Source organism: Gopherus evgoodei, chromosome 2, assembly GCF_007399415.2.
Source record: "Gopherus evgoodei ecotype Sinaloan lineage chromosome 2, rGopEvg1_v1.p, whole genome shotgun sequence".
Lineage (NCBI taxonomy): Eukaryota > Metazoa > Chordata > Testudines > Testudinidae > Gopherus > Gopherus evgoodei.
In genome coordinates, this window is record NC_044323.1 from 286,337,050 (window position 1) to 286,354,706 (window position 17,657).

Here is a 17,657-nt window from a genome sequence, read left to right on the forward strand (position 1 = left end):
TTGCTGAAGCCTGGCCCCAGGTGGCTGTGCAATGCCTGAAGGAAGAGTCTTGGTGCTGGTTAGACCAAAGTACCGGTGGCAGAGGCTATCATGTAAGAGCAGTTCATCCAGGTTCTTCTGGCTGGCTGGAAGGAGTGGGTGAAGCACTGTCAACCCTGGCTGAGGCTATGACCTTGATGGAGAATTAAGTGGCCACCAATAGTCCAACCTCACTGACATATAGGATGGGGGCCCCTGGAAGCATGGTGCTGACCCCTAGCAAGGGCCATGCTTGGAGGGAGGCTGAACTCACCCCCCCTCTTCCGGTCTCTCCTATCAGGAGATGGGACCCAGACACAGAGGCGGAGTGGAGAGGGGACCAGATCGCTGAGGAGGGGGGGTATGCCCCACCAAAAAGCCCCACAGCGCTGGACCATGACCCCAAAGGGGAGCTGCCTTTAGTGTGGACAGGAAGGGCATTTTAGGCAGGCAGGAGTTCCCCTTTATGGATTGCAGCTACAAACAGGCATGGATGGCAGGCACCAGAGCTCTCAGGTGGGGCACGGCCAAGATGCTGCTGCTGGTACAGGTCAATGAAGCTAACGTGACTCTGGGTGTGGTCAAACCATCACATGGGCACATTTGATATAGTATCCTGCCTCCAGTGCATCCACGGGGATGTGCGACCCTACGCCGCTGCGACAAAAGTGTAGCTGATGGTAGGAGGCTACGCTGTCTTTCAGAACAGGCCTAGCAGCCATCCTGGCTTACCCAGTAATATTAATGTGGGACTGGAAATAGTTTGGGGACATCCTCTGGCAATGGAGCAGAAACCAACCCAGACCCAAAAATGAGGGGGATTATGGGCCAAGACACAGTCCTCAACTTCTGGTCGCCAATCATGGCTTACTTCTTCAGGTGTCTCATAGCTACTGTTTTGCTGGGTTGGTGTTCCTGGCTGGCTGGAGGAGCCTTCCCCTGGGTCTTCCAGGTCCTACTGTCAAGCCATCTCAGACTGCTCACTTCACAGAGGCTCCGACTGACAGAGGAAGACCCTCTGGAGTCCAGTCCACTTAGAGAACTCCAGGGGGAAACCAGGAACTGACCAGTGACTGAGGAACCAAAGCTGGGGTAGGAAGTAGCCCGTGTAACAGTTGTAAGGGCACCCACCCCAGGCCACATATTTGAGCTATTATTCACTGGGCCCTGACTTGGAACCCAGTGGAGCAGGGTGGGCCTGCATTCCGCTTCCCCCAGGCACTGAGTGACATGGCCACTAACTCTCACCACTGCATCATGCTGTCAGGTTCAGACTTCAACCACCTGACAGAGCCCACAAGGGAATGGGTGCTATCCAAACATATTGGAAGACAGTTCTTACCCTAAGGAGCATTAGGCCAAGAATTTCAAAAGTGGGTGCCTAAAATTGGTTCTCAAGTCCATATTTTAGACTCCCAAATAAATGGCCTGATTTTTTTTCAAACGTGCTGAATATCGCAGCAAGTCTCATATACCTTTTCTGGAGCCTCTGGGTGGTTAGCACTTTTGAAAACTGGGCCACTTCATTACACATTTGAATATGAACTTAGAAGACTAAATTTAGACCCCCATTTTTGAAAACTTTGGTCTTACAATTTAAGAGTCCAAGTCAAGAAAGCATCATGTACTTATCATTAACTTTATGCCTAAGTCCCATTAAGCATGTGCTTTCTGAATCAGAGCCTAAGAAGAGAGTTTTTAATAAGATTGGCAGAATTCTCCAATTGCTGGAAAACATCAATGTTTATTTTTAAGCATTGTTTTAGATTTGTATTGATTTTTAAATTTTCAGTTGTGGCAAATTATGGTGGAGGTTAAACAGCCAGTTGAGGTTGAGATTCAAAAAGTTATAAGAATATAACATAAGAACATAAGAACGACCATACCAGGTCACACCAAAGGTCCATCTAGCCCAGTATCTGTCTACCGACAATGGCCAATGCCAGCTGCCCCAAAGGGAGTGAAGCTAACAGGCAATGATCAAGTGATCTCTCTCCTGCCATCCAACTCCATCCTCTGATGAACAGAGGCAAGGGACACCATTCCTTACCCTTCTTGGCTAATAGCCATTTATGGACTTAGCCACCATGAATTTATCCACTTCCCTTTTAAACACTGTTGTAGTCCCAGCCTTCACAACCTCCTCAGGTAAGGAGTTCCACAAGTTGACTGTGTGAAGAGGAACTTCCTTTTATTTGTTTTAAACCTGCTACCTATTAATTTCATTTGGTAACCCCTAGTTCTTGTATTATGGGAATAAGTAAATAACTTTTCCTTATCCACTTTCTCAACATCACTCATGATTTTATATACCTCTATCATATCCCCCCTTAGTCTCCTCTTTTCCAAGATGAAGAGGCCTAGCCTCTTTAATCTTTCCTCGTATGGGACCCTCTCCAAACCCCTAAACATTTTAGTTGCCCTTTTCTGAACCTTTTCTAGTGCTAGAATATCTTTTTTGAGGTGAGGGGACCAGATCTGTACACAGTATTCGAGATGTGGGCGTACCATGGATTTATATAAGGGCAATAATATATTCTCAGTCTTATTCTCTATCCCCTTTTTAATGATTCCTAACATCCTGTTTGCTTTTTTGACCGCCTCTGCACATTGCGTGGACATCTTCAGAGAACTACCCATAATGATACCACGATCTTTTTCCTGACTTGCTGTAGCTAAATTTTCCCCCATCATATTGTATGTATAGTTGTGTTTTTTTCCAATATGCATTACTTTACATTTATCCACATTAAATTTCATTTGCCATTTTGTTGTCCAATCACTTAGTTTTGTGAGATCTTTTTAAAGTTCTTCACTATCTGCTTTGGTCTTAACTATCTTGAGTAGTTTAGTATCATCTGCAAACTTTGCCACCTCACTGTTTATCCCTTTCTCCAGATCATTTATGAATAAATTGAATAGGATTGGTCCTAGGACTGACCCTTGGGGAACACCACTAGTTACCCCTCTCCATTCTGAGAATAACACGGCTACCCTCTGATACTTGACTCCATTCTGAGAATTTACCATTAATTCCTACCCTTTGTTCCCTATCTTTTAGCCAGTTCTCAGTCCATGGAAAGACCTTCCCTTTTATCCCAAGACAGCTTAATTTATGTAAGAGCCTTTGGTGAGGGACCTTGTCAAAGGCTTTCTGGAAATCTAAGTCCACTATGTCCACTGGATCTCCTTGTCCACATGTTTGTTGACCCCTTCAAAGAACTCTAATAGAAGTTAAAGCTTTATAATCGTTAAAACACAAAATTAACATCACATGTAAAAAATACACATAGTAAATATCCTTAAATCAAACTCTAAGTTCTCAAGCAACATTTTCCTTACTTTGTCTACCTGAAAATTTCAATTATTATTGATAGAAATATTTGTTCATTGGTTTGTGTGTGTTTACCAACTTTTACTGATAAAAATCCAATCACTAAAATACTATTTATAATCTAAGAAAGATCTAACTCTGAATATCCAATTCTCCCTCATATACAGTTCTGTTCTTAAAATTTATTGTGTAACATTGGTATTTCATTATTCCACAAGCCTGATCCCTGTGGGATAATGAAATACCAAGGTTACACAGTAAATTTTAAGAACAGAACGGTAATTGAGGGAGAATTGGATGTTTTATTGTCTTTGCTGAATGAGTCTAAGAACATAAATGTGTACACATATAATGCAAGTTTTTCCACTAGGACATATAACGTTAAAACATTGAAAAGAACAAAATATTGTGAGTTTTAAATAGGGCGATTGGCAACTTCATGTTGGTTTAAAACCAAAAAAGCTATTCATGTTGGCACCAGCATGGATATTTTCATTTTATTTATTTTAGTTGTGTTGTCCTAAGGTAACTGAGGTCAAGGGCAGAGATCAGATGGAGATTCAAGACTCATCAACTCAAAGGCCAATCTGGATCATCTGAAAGAGCTTGAGGTTCAGTGGGGTGAAGGGCCTGGTCCTCACCCTCCCCTTGGTGCATCACGGACCTTATTCAACATAGCACTTAAGCAAAAAGGGTAAGATATTCAAAACCACAGAAATCACTGAGGGTATGTCTACAAACAGTGATTGGAAGGCATGACTGCAGCATGTGCAGGCACACCTGAGCAAGCTCACTACAAACATCAGTGGCAGCGCAGGATAGCTACCCAAGTACAGTCCCACCCAGGGCTCTTGGTACATTCTTGGATGACTAGCCTGTGCCCCTTCCTGGGCCACTGCTGCTACGCTTCCTTTTTTTATCAAAGTTACCTCCCATATGGCTGCACATGCAGGCCCAGTTGCAGTGTAGACATTCTCTTAGGCACTTTTGGAACTTTACCCCAAGTTAATGAGACTTAGGCATGTCCATGAACGGAGCTGGTCTCTAGTATGTGCTTAAAAGTCAAGAGCACATTTAAATGCTTTGCTGATTCAAAGCCCATTTCTGTTACAGTCCAGGCCCCTGAAGTCAATAGGAATCCTGCCTTTTCACTTCCCTGGGCTCTGAAGCAGAGCCCCAGTGTGAATCGCAGGCTGCACTTATAAAAAGATAATTAAAGTGAACAGAGCTTCTCCTTCAGATCAAGTGACACGGAGCTGTGGTCTGAGCTGAAGACCCTCCTGAGTTTGATCCCCAATGCAAAGCAAAGTCTATTTGTGAGCATTGCTTCATTACAGACAAAAAAGGTAAATTGAAAGATAATTGAAAGAAAATGAATTTGAGCCAGTCCCATTGTCCACATACAGGTTCTATTCTATACGCCTCAGCAGAAACGGCAACTCCCAGCACAGGTGTCTTTCAGCAACGTTGATTAAAACAGCTCTCGGTCTCCTTCGCCACTACTCTTAGGTGTACTTCAGCTGTGAGCTCATCTTTAGAGCATTGTGTCTATGCTGTACTGAATCAACAGACAGCAGCAGGTGGTAACACCAGGCATTTGTTTTCAAGGGCCAATTTATCAGGATGTCTAGAAGGAAGATGAAGATAAAGGGAGTATAACCCACTCCTTCCACAGGTGAAGACTTGTCTGCAACATGATTTAGGGATAGTTAAATAGTGGCAGCGTATGCTCAAAACATAGTGTACGCCTGACAATAGACCTCTAAATGGGTATCATTGCCCCTGACTGAAAAGATTATAACTTGAAAAGCTGGGAGATGAGTGCAGCATAGATGCATGCAGACTGTGTAAGCCTTTGTTATGGAAAAGTACTGTGTAATCACTCAGGCTGATATCCAGAGCTGTCAATGTAAATAAAACTACCGGACTGAGTACATATGAAAACTAAGTATTGCTTTATTCACAGAATGAGGAGCGTTTTATAGTAGAGGGAAGGTCTGGTTTGAGTCAACCCTAAGAACCTGATTCTGATCCCACCCCAGTTTAAACACCTGGATCCAACTTGTAGAGATTAAAGTGATTTTTCCCAAGGCAACACAGCAAATCAACCCTAGAATTTAGGGTGTCCTGGATTCTAGTTCACGGCTTAGTCCACTGCACCATGCTGCCTGCATTATCGTGTTGAAAGTGCTTCCACATAGGCTATGTTGTCATGGCCAGAAAAAGTGTGTTTTCACAGTGAGAGAATAGACATTTATCTCACTGTAAAATCCTAGTGGAGACAAAGCTGTTTACTGTGATATCACTAGGTAAGGTCAAATCCAGGTGGGCTTTATAGTGTTGATCTTGTCTAGCTACATCATGGTTACACGCGCCTGCACCTTTTCTGCACTAGGGTTTTACATGCATTCACTATCTCATAGCAACCTCCCCCTCCCCCGCCCCCAGCTTTTTGGCCATGAAGACATAGCCTTACTAAACATAGTTAAAAATCTCAAAGCATTTCTTAGTGTGTGGATCAAGTCATGGCCTAGCTCACACTAAATCTCAATAATGTTACTCAGGGTGTAAATCAAGGCAAAAAAAGGTTCCACCATATGTATGACAGGATCCATGTTTGAAATGCATCCATCTCTGGAGAGTCCGTACCTGTCTGACATTGTACAAGAACACAATGTAGCAGTATAGAACATAAAGTGACAAAGAATGGTGCATCAGGGCAGGTTATCTTATGGAAAGATCCTCTCAATATTCCTGGCCAGCATCTACCTTTGGGGCCTATGAATCGCACAGTGGCAAGTTCTTTGCACTTTCTGCAGAACCCATATCTATTCTCCAAGGGTATCAATAGGGCATGAATACAATGGAGATGGTTACAGTTCTTCATCTGCATTTCAAAGCAATCAATTAATGATCTATCAAAATAAAGTCTGTCTAGATGTTCATGAAACTAGTAAAATCCCTGGTGAGATTGAAACACTAACCCTACAATTTACTAACAAAAGTAATCCATCCTTATAAATCAAGCTGTGCTCTACATTGAGGGAGGAATATTCATAGCAGACCAGTGCAATGTGATATACTTTAATTATGATGTCTGTACAGTACATTCAAGAACAAAGAAAGGTCTGAATGCATCTACAGAAAAACTCTTTAATATCTTTACAAACTTGCTACAGGGTGAAATGTCTTCTTGTTTTGAAGTGGGAAATGCCCTATCTGTGCCTACCTCAGGGCAGACTTTCAGAAAACAGGGCAGACACCCCAAACTATTGTACATCTCTACCTCGATATAACGCTGTCCTCAGGAGCCAAAAAATCTTACCGCATTATAGGTGAAACCGCATTATATCGAACTTGCTTTGATCCACCGGAGTGTGCAGCCCCGCCTCCCTGGAGCACTGCTTTACTGCATTATATCCAAATTCATGTTATATCGGGTTGTGTTATATCGAGGTAGAGGTGTATGTTCTATTGATTTCACCAAGCCAGTGACAAATCTGACCTCCTGGATTCCCTATCACAGTCTGACACTGGAGTCACATAGTTCTCTTATACTCTCCAGTCTATCTTGCCACTCAGACAAAGTGGACTTTGTGATAAAATGGTTATTTATACCAAAAATCACATCACATTTATGTTGCTTCCAGTCCCAAGAGACCAGTCACTTGCCCCAGATAAGAACATAAGAACGGCCGTACCGGGTCAGACCAAAGGTTCATCTAGCCCAGTATCTGTCTACTGACAGTGGCCAATGCCACGTACTCCAGAGGGATTGAAGCTAACAGGCAATGATCAAGTGATCTCTCTCCTGCCATCCATCTCCATCCTCTGACAAACAGAGGCTAGGGACACCATTCCTTACCCATCCTGGCTAATAGCCATTTATGGACATGAATTTATCCGATTCTCTTTTAAACGCTGTTATAGTCCTAGCCTTCACAACCTCTTCAGGTAAGGAGTTCCACAAGTTGACTGCACTGCGTGAAGAAGAACTTCCTTTTATCAAGTTGTACTCTAGATCTTACACCAAAAACAATACTGAGAGTCAATTCTATAGTAAACTAACTAAAGGTTTATTAGCTAAGAAAGGGAAATTAGAGTTATTGAAAGGTTAAAGCGGGAAAATATATGCATAGGCGAGTCACCGTTTGTAATTCCAAATGGTGGCAGTGATGTAATAAACTGTCAGATTCCCCAAAAGGCTTGTCAGGGTACCCAGACTGTCTCTGGGGATCTCCACTTTTATAGGGAAGGGTACTAGATGCAGAGTCCAAACAGTCCAGAGATCCAGGATCTTTCTTTGAATCCATACTTATAGCCTCTTCTCACAGAAAACAAGCTGACAGGGTCCCTACTCATGTGGGCTTTTCCTTTAATGATGGAGAGTGAGGTATGCATTTTGAATCTTTGACCTCTGCTCATCACACACAATGACCACTTCTTCGAAATTAGCACTTGTCTGTTAAAGTTCTTCATTTGCATTCCACAAGGCTTCTTTCTCATTTAATGGGTTATTTAGTTACAGGGGTAACAAACTGTAAATGTTTGCTACTACATCATAACAGGATACAGATAGATGAAAACAATGCAAGTAACATCCCACTAGTTTTCATGAATTTAAATACCAAATACACTCTTATACACTCTTCCACAGTTACTTTGATCTATACTAATATACAAATGAATTGGCCAGGGGCTCTGGCATGAGCTGGCACCTGGTCAGCCAGCATCACACCTAGATTTCTGTATCATTGAATTTTAGTACCTGGTCAAAAATGAGATGGTTATTGGTGGAAGTCAAACTCGAACAACATGATGACTCTTGGATGAAATTCTCCTCTGTGCAGAGGACCAATATAAGGCTTATGCACCACCTAAGTCCCATCTAAGGCTTCAAAAACAGTTTTAAAAGGACTTAGGTCTTAAAAACTGAGGTTGACATCATTATGGCACTCAGGGGTGTGAAATATCCACACCTCTGTCTGATGCAGCTATGCCGACATAACCCCCAGCATAGACACAGCTACATGACTGGAAGAATGCTTTCATCAACTCAACAATTGTTGCACGGGGAAGGAAAAAGGAAAAACTCCTTTTGTCACTACAGTCTGTGTCTACACTGCAGGATTACAGTGGCATATTTACAGTAGCACCCAAAGTGTAGATGTGGCCTCAGGAAGGGCATAGACCTAACACGGGCCCTGGACACAGGGGAGAACTTCATCCTCTTCTGAATAAAACAAAAATGGTAGCAAGGTTTGCATCCACATAGCACAACAATAAACGGTTCTGAAGCAAGCTTGTTTCCAAACCATCTTCTGGTCCTAGCAGGCAGGCAGTCTTGAACGTCATAATGATTTAATAGGATTTTCTCTCCCTGTAGGAGCCATACAAACAGGGCAGAGGTTCCATTTTCTTGGTTAAATTGTGTTTATGAAACTATTTTCAAAACCAGTACTATTTCAGCTGATGGGGACAAGCTTTAAGAGACCCTACAGAGACAACTGTTAACACCATGGCAAGGGTCATGACTTGCCAGTTTAAAGCCTCTGCTGTGGAATAAGGTGGACTAGATGGCTTGTTGGGTTAATATGCTAACTCCTTGCCTTTAAAAGCCTAGAGTTAAACCCTGTTTTTAGGGCTAGCATCGGTATCAGCATGTAGACAGAACATGTGGTCAGATTATTAGGGGCCGTAATGTGTGTAGTTACTGTTCATTGTAGGTCTGCTCTCAAGAGATTACTGTTGACTTCAATGCAAGCCCTGCGGGAATAGCGCTCAGGTACACAGATGGTGGGCATGGTATAAGAACATAAAATGAAAGACTGGCCTCTGTGCCATTTCCCAGTCAGCGTAGAATGACAAGTCCTAGATTCAGCCTTAATTGAGACTTCAAGGTCTCAGCAGCATCCTTGCCGGATGCTGGTTGGAATACGCCATCATATGCCAGCAATGCCCCTCTGCTATGTACATCGGCCAAAATGGACAGTCTCTACGGAAAAGGATAAATGGACACAAATCAGACATTAGGAATGGCAATATACAAAAACCTGTAGGAGAGCACTTCAACCTCCCTGGCCACACTATAGCAGACCTTAAGGTGGCCATCCTGCAGCAAAAAAACTTCAGGACCAGACTTCAAAGAGAAACTGCTGAACTTCAGTTCATCTGCAAATTTGACACCATCAGCTCAGGATTGAACAAAGACTGTGAATGGCTTGCCAACTACAGAACCAGTTTCTCCTCTCTTGGTTTTCACACCTCAACTGCTAGAACAGGGCCTCATCCTCCCTGATTGAACTGACCTCGTTATCTCTAGCTTGCTTGCTAGCACACATATATATACCTGCCCCTGGAAATTTCCACTACATGCATCTGAGGAAGTGGGTATTCACCCACGAAAGCTCATGCTCCAAAACGTCTGTTAGTCTATAAGGTGCCACAGGATTCTTTGCTGCTTTTACAGATCCAGACTAACACGGCTACCCCTCTGATACTGGAATCCTAAAGGCACCAATCAACTGCCAGTCTGTACCAGGGAGAGGCCAACACTACCGTGTAGCAGTACAAGCAGTTCGTGACTGAGGAGCATTGGCAAAGCGTACACCACCAGACATTACTAAGCCCGGTTCTTACATGATACCGAAACTGAGGAATTTGCTATCTCAAGAGGTACCGTTTTAATTGATGCTGCTGAAATTCAAGATAATCATTGACCTCTACTGCAACACCAATGTTCTCTCAGGATAAAAAGGTGATTGGATACTTAAACACAGTCAGCCTCTTGCATATTTAATAGGATTCAACTGGTCACCGGATTCTGAAGGATATTTCCCCTAGTACATATTGCAGGGACCGTGGGATGGTTTATTTCCTCCCAAAGCACAGAGAAATAGTGATCGGTCAGGAGTGAGAGAGGATCTTGAGCCTTCCCTTATTCAGTTCTCACGCACCACTTCACAGTTCTTTTATTTGAATGGAGAGTGTGGAATGGTGGGGGGAGGAGGGGGTGACTAGTTTTTCCTTTTTGCTTCTTTCAGGAGAAGCTGCCTTGCTCCATATCTGCTATAAGGAAACTGAACCAGCCTTGTCAGATTTTGCAACACTTATTTTTGTAGTTTAAATCTTTATTCGACTTCTCAGTGAGGAGTCCACACTGCAATTAAACACCTGCAGCTGGCCCAGGTCAGCTGACTCGGGCTTGTGGGGGCTCAGGCTATGGGGCTGATTGATTGCAGTGTAGATGTTGGAGCTCAGGCTGGAGCCCAGGCTCTGGGACCTCTTACACAGCAATTTTTAGCCCCACAGCTTGAGCCCAAGTCAGCTGACCTAGGCCAGCTCCAAATGTCTTTTATTCCCATGTAGATGTACCGTTAGTGCACCATGAAGGGCCCCCTACAGACTAGCCTTCCAGGTCCCCCTCTCCCAAATACCATCATAGGCCTAGCAGCAGACTCCACCAACTCCATCAGTGCGATGGGGGTCACATCCCAACAATGCGTTCCAGAGCTGTCATCTTGTCTCCTGTGTGGGAGCACATCCCTGAGCCAAGGGCAACTGGAGGAAGCCCTAAGCTTTCATCAGTGCCTGAGCGCCTTATGTAACCATTTATACCTTGTGGCCACAAGCTGGGAATGGGCAACAGGGGACAGATCACTTGATGATTACCAGTTCTGTTCATTCCCTCTGGGGCACCTGGCATTGGCCACTGTTGGAAGACAAGATACTGGGCTAGATGGACGCTTAGTCTGACCCAGTAGGGCCATTTTTATATTCTTATGTATCTGTGCATAGTGGGTGTAGGATGATACCATTTGGATTTGCCCTGGTCTAAGTCACTATGCAAGGGGGCAAGGCAGAAAAAAGAAGCAGGCCCAGAGTGTTAAAAAGGGAGTGGGTTTCTTTCTGCATGGAGCCAGCAGCTCGCTTAGAAGCCAGGACAGGAAGCGCTAGAAACACAAGATCTTCCCTATACATATTGTTTTGGTATTTAAAGGCTCTTCAGCTGCCTGCAGGGAACATGGTGAAAGTCTCTGTTAATCTATTTTGTTTGCATCAGAAAAGCCTATAAATAATCCTCAAACCCCAGAGAGTTTTTCTGTGCTTCACTTGCATTCCCACTGAGTGTTAGCCAGCTGCTCAGAGCCTCATCCCGCCACGCATATATTGCAGACTGTTCCTCGTGTCCTTCACCAAGTAGACACCAAAAAAGATAATATCACCCAAAGGATAAGTGGCCTTTCTTTAAGGCCTGATCTAAAGCCCATTGGAGTCAATGAAAAGACTCCCATTGATTTTAGTGAGTTTTGCATCAGGCCCCTACGGCCTAATTTTCAGACGAGTGGAGCACCCACAGCGCCAATAAATTCAAGGAAAGCGGCAGGTGTGCACTGCTTTTGAAAAACAAAGCACTAATGACTTCCAACGCATGACAATATGTTCCAGTTTTGTCGGTTTCTATTTCTCTGTTTCTCTTTTTCAATCTTACGCAGTTTAGAAATGGCTCCCATATTCACCATATTTCCCCCTTCTTTTCTCTAAGCTGCACATTGCCTGTTTATAAGACGTAATTTCTCCTGCATTTGAGACTCATTCATTTTCTGATGATCTCAAATGTTTCTTTCCGGTGTCTAGGACTTATTTTATCTGGCATCAGTGTAATCTTGTTTCTGCCTTTTCTTGTAATTTAGACATTGTTTAGTGAGGTTTCTTACATAAGCTGTGAGACAGAAATAGTAGACAAGAAGAAGATGCACCATGGTGCCAGTGGGAAGATGAGCTTGCTGAAGCAGTGCTGAAAGTGAAGTGGTATAATAGCTGAGGGCTTTGGTTTTTTTGTTTTGTTTTGTTTTTGTTTTTGAAGGCTTTGTGCAATCTGTCAGTATTTTATGTTGCTGTTATTTGTACGTGACTATTTAAAACTAAATAAGGGTACTAAACCAATAGAAGAGCAAGGAGAATGCAAGAGGTTTAATCACTCATTTTCTACAGGTTGGAATGCTGCCTTTAAAGTGTCCCTTGTAGAGATCCCAGAAATCTGGCCAGAGCTCAAACTTTATTCTGCCCTCAGTTACACCAGGGTAGGTTAGGTGTCACTAACAAGTTCCATGGAGTCGCTTCCACATCTACGCTGTGTAAACAACATTATAATCAAACCCTTTATTCCTTGAACACCAAGGAAGAGAAATGGAGCTCACAGCAGTCAGATCCTGACTGCCCCAAGACTTCAGAAGGATCACAACTGACCATTTCATTGCAGTGTGAGTAGCGTCCCAGGGAAGGGGAAAGTCACCTTCCAGTGTTAAGGTTTTCCAGCAAAGCAAGCATTAGCCCAGAGGGGAGAATTTGCCCTGGTGCAAAATCCGCAACATACTGCTTGGAGGAAATGAAGGAGCATCCGTAACTATGCTGCACAGCAGGCTACAACTTGCTGCCCCTCTCTTGCTGGCTCAGCCAAGCTGTTTCCAGTCAGACACAGCCAAGCATCTGAGAGATGAGAGCAACTGAGGTTGCACTACTGCCCTTTACGTCATAGCAAGCAGCGGTTAACCAACCAGTAAGCATGCCTATTTCAAAGGTACAGCTACTGGAGGAAAATGGGAGTGAACTGTGGACTGGACCACATTCCCCCAGAGGGGCAAAGAACTTTTGAAAGGCAAGAAAGTTTTCCTGAGGCCTAGGAGTGGTTCTTAAAGTGGAAGGCCTTGACCAGCCCCCTGTGCCCTTGGCTGTTGCTAGTGCTGGCTACTTTAGGAAAAAAGCCCCAGTGGACTGGGCATTTCCATGGTCCACCCCCTGCAGTCCTAAATCTCAATTGAGAGCATTTCCCAACCTCAGTCAGCCTCTGTCCATGGGCAACCCTGACAGACCCAGGTTGTTGGCGGGGGAGATCGAACCTGGGACCTCTGGAGCTAAATGCATGAGCCTCTACTGCACGAGCTAAAAGTCATGTGGCACTTGGCTACGGATCTAGAGCAGACACATTAATCTCTCTCCAAGTGGTCTCGGTGCCACTGGATGGGACAGAACACCACACCCAGGAGGTGTATGGGTTACACCTGCACTAATCTTCTTGAATCCAACTTCAAACACAGCCCAGTTTTTCCAATGGGAGCTATATTCTCCCTCTGAAAAGCATTCCACTCACGCTACCACTCACCAATCAATGGCATTATGGTGCCAATATATCTTTATATTCTCCATATTTGCCTGCTCTTGTCGCTAAATCATATGCATGTAAATGCTATTTTGTAAACGTGAAGACCCATGGAACATTCCTGGAATCTGTACAGCAATATCTCTCCTCCTGCCACCAGGCTAAGCTGTCACCCAAGTTGGTCAGCTAACTCTAGTCCAGAATGTAAATGGAATAGTTTGGTAAAAATATCAGCCACTGACCCAGGATCTGCTAAGCACATGTATTATTTTCAAGTGTGCAATGTTTATTTCCATAGTATCAGATCAAGCCTAAAGTATTATTAATGCTCTCAGTGACTCACTTGCAATGATAAATCATAGTCTAATATAGCAAGGAATAATGAAAGTTCAAAATGGAAATCCAGTGCGCCCAGTGACAAGTTATTCTGGAGCAGCTGCTGCTACAAACCTCAGGGTCTGCGCCACTGCGCTGATCCTCACATTTATATACTAGGCTAAGAGTTAGGGCTGGAAGAGTCTTTGTTGGCCAATACAGTGCAGAAGTTACAGCTCCACCATTCTCTTTCATTCCAAGCATGTGTCTTGCCCCCACACCCTTCCCTTATAAACACCAGTTCTCCCCTACATTAATCACTGTAAGAAAGCTATCTGATCTCTGTCTTGCTGCCTCCTTTGGTGATATCTCCACAGCCTCTCTCGCTAGTTTTCTCAATCTCAAATTCCTCTGTCCATTGGGAGATTTTTTTGGTTTAGCTCTAATCTGACCCAAAATATTTCGTTCATTAAAAAAAAAAGGAAGATCAGTTCAGCCACAGCAAGAGGCAATACATCATCGTGGCAAGCCGAGTTGGTTTGCATGGACCTGTGTTTGCTGAAACTTTGCTGCATTATTCAGCCATTGCTCCTTACACCCTGACTGCCCTTCCCCCAGCCCAATCAGTAGTCACTGTCCTATCACACACTCTTGAAATCTTAATTTCACTTTGTCATTTGATGTCTTTAGCAGATCTGATTGTCCAACTGGTGTCCTGCCCCGACAGTTACATGGTTCCAATTAGCTCCTAGTTTTAACAATGTCCCCACTTCGATCTTCCGAACTGCCATTACCAGCAGTTTGGATCCCATTGGTCTTATGTAGAAATCTACCCACTAATTTAGTAATCTACCCCTCCCCCAATAAGTTCCCATGTTTAATAACACTAACCCCCTGCTCTTCATCCACACTTCAGGATGCTTCCTTTCTCCCCATTCAAGTCATTCCTGCAGATGAAAGCAGATAGTTCTGAGCAGTGTCAGTCCCAGCCCTCAGGATGAAAAGCTATAGGCCTTTCATAATTCCCTGGGCTTTAATTAAGCAGGTGTTACATACATGTACTGTGGGCCTAGTCTGCAATCAGAATGCCATAAGAAGATAACATTCCACTTGGTAAAATGGGCAAATGACTCCTTTGATAAGGTGAGAGAGACCCAAATGGTAATATGTATTGCAAGCATTAGTTTTAAGAAACTTTTCTACTGGAATTAGCATATATCTCAATGTAACATCAAGCCACTCTGGGTACATCAAAATGTAGAGTTGCAGCATGTTGTCTGGGCATATCCAATGTTACATACAACATGTCAGAGGATAACTGTTCCCATCTCTCTGGAACCCTAGAGGCATAAGACCATCTGTTATAAACAGATAGTTAAGGGTTAATGTCTCTTTTACCTGGAAAGGGCTAAGAAGTTCACCTAGCTTAGCTGACACCTGACCAGAGGAACCAATGGGAGGACAGGATGTTTCAAAAGGAAGGAGGGAAGTTTTCCTTTGTTTAGTCCGTTTCAGTTTCAGCTGGAGTGAAAAAGATCAAGGAACCAGCCTCTTATCAGAGTAGTAAGTTTTAGAAAGGGATAAATAGGTTTATGTTTATTTTCTTTTGTGACTTGTCTTGGTGCCATTAAGGGAATTATCAAATTGGGTATTTTTGTGTGTATTAAGATTTTTGCCCAGGGAAACATCCTGTGTTTTTAATCTATTGTGTGTGAGATTAGCTGATATGCTGTCCCCAGAGGGTTTTTTTGTTTGTTTTTTTGTTTTGTTTTTTTCTTAAAAGAAGGCTTTTAATTTAAAAAAAAGAGGTAAAAGAGCATATCAGGCACAGCAATGTTTCCATTGGGACACCCCACACAAAGTGTTTACTCAGGTTAAATTTCATTTGGCTTCAGAATGGTTATTTCCAGTGCTGCTGCCTAGTGATGGATTAACCCTACTCCACTATACTAATATCTAATGACAGCACAGTAAGGAACTAGACCCCACCCATATACATAGGCTGCATAGAATGCTGCGACCAAATGCAGATGTGATAAAACTTCAATTTTATGTAAGAATACATTGGATACAGAGTGTAAGAAATCAAATAGTTTCCAGTGGACCAACACATAATGCACAAATGAGTCAAATCAAAACAAAAATAGAATCTAGATAGAAAGAGAGAGACTGACTTTTATATACAATTTCCATTTCCTGAAATATATACATATTATTCCTCTCCGATTTGATCCCACTGGAAGTTGACCCTTGTTTAATGTTGCTTTGGCCCATACAACCCAGAAGTAAATAGACCATGATTGCCACCAGCAGTAAAGTGGCTTCTTAAAAAGTGGAAAATTCAGGACACTGTTGGATGGATGGATCAATGGATGAATATGGAGAGAGAGAGAAAGAGAACAGGACCCAGACTTACAAACAAATGAGAACGAAGGACTATCTGTATAGGACTTTTACAGACACACAAGGATTATCCTATTACAATTCTCTGTGTGTTAGAGTTACAATGTCTGTACTTACTTTCACAGAGCCGTCGTCTCAGTTTCCCTCGTATTTTATCAATGGCATTGTAATCAGAGACGTGGAACACATGGGCAGATTTAGGGTCGGAAGCAATTTCATCCAATTCCTCCTTTAAGGCCTCACCAACTCCCACAGCAAAGATCCTTATTCCAGCCTTACGTGCCGCAGTGGCTGCATCCATGACATAATCCTGGCTCCTTCCATCAGTCAAAAGGATAGCCACTTTCTTAATGGGTGGGTCACTACGCCTCCCACCAGCCTCTTTGGAAAAGCTATAGGTGTTGATATACCGGAGGGCATCCCCGGTATTTGTGTTACCCCCATAATACTTAATGTTCCTTGCAGCTTCTTTGATTTCCTCACGAGTTTGGTACCTTCCCAAGTCAAACTCTGTGGTTGGCCTGTCACTGTAACGTACTACTCCTACACGGGTCTTGTCCGGTCCGATCTCAAAGGTCTCCACCAGATTAGACACCCACTGGCGGACCTTCTCAAAATCTTCTTTACCCACACTGGAAGAGGTATCCAAGATGAAGACAAGATCATAGTGGACATTCTTGCAACCTGCAGGGGCAATGGAAGATACTGCTAAGAGAAGCTGGAAGAGGATCATCACACATACCTCAGCCTCTCTAGTCATGTCTATTCAGTGTACTGACTCTGTGCTGGAGGCATCTATCTCTTTGTCCCAAAGAGGGAGCACAAGTTTTCAGTCTCTCTTTCCTGTGATTTCCCCCGAATCAATTTTGGGAGATCTATAGTATATCAGGACACCACTGTTACTTTGAATTCAAACCCTCTCCTTTCCTATTCTGCTTGCTCTGTCTCCACACAATCCTTTTGCCTACACTGTCTGCATGTATATGAGGCTGCTCTTCTCTTTTAAAAACGTCAGCAGTCTCTTTACCATTCCCACTTCTCATGCAGCACATTGAAAAGATATTGTTGGGTCAAGACATCTGTTTTGACCACGCCGGTGCCAACCTTGACCTTGAACAGTGAAGCTTCCATGTTCCCTCTCAAATGATAGTGTTAATTTATTTATGCTTTGCTACAAGCAACTATTTTCCTCTCCACAATGTCTCAGGGAGACAAGTTTATAACAAGATTATTTTTATTCTTATTCTGTTTGCCAGTGTATGTTGACTAAGGGACGATTCCTTGAATAGTAGCATGGCTTCCTTGACAACAAAGTACAGTTCCTTTGCAAAGGAAGCATTTCCCTACCCCCAAAACCAGCCTCTTGTCTCCAGTTGAAATATTCATAATCTGAAGTCTGTGTAATCCAAAAGGCCAACATGTTTTAAT

At 43.3% G+C, this 17,657-nt stretch overlaps 1 protein-coding gene across 1 annotated transcript in view; it reads right to left on the bottom strand.

The window, feature by feature from the left end:
• Window positions 1-17,657, bottom strand: part of COL22A1 (collagen type XXII alpha 1 chain) — a 327,940-nt gene that overhangs the window by 266,480 nt on the left and 43,803 nt on the right. The window contains 1 exon segment of the mRNA XM_030553879.1: window positions 16,347-16,913. Coding sequence (XP_030409739.1) covers window positions 16,347-16,913 — 567 coding nt within the window.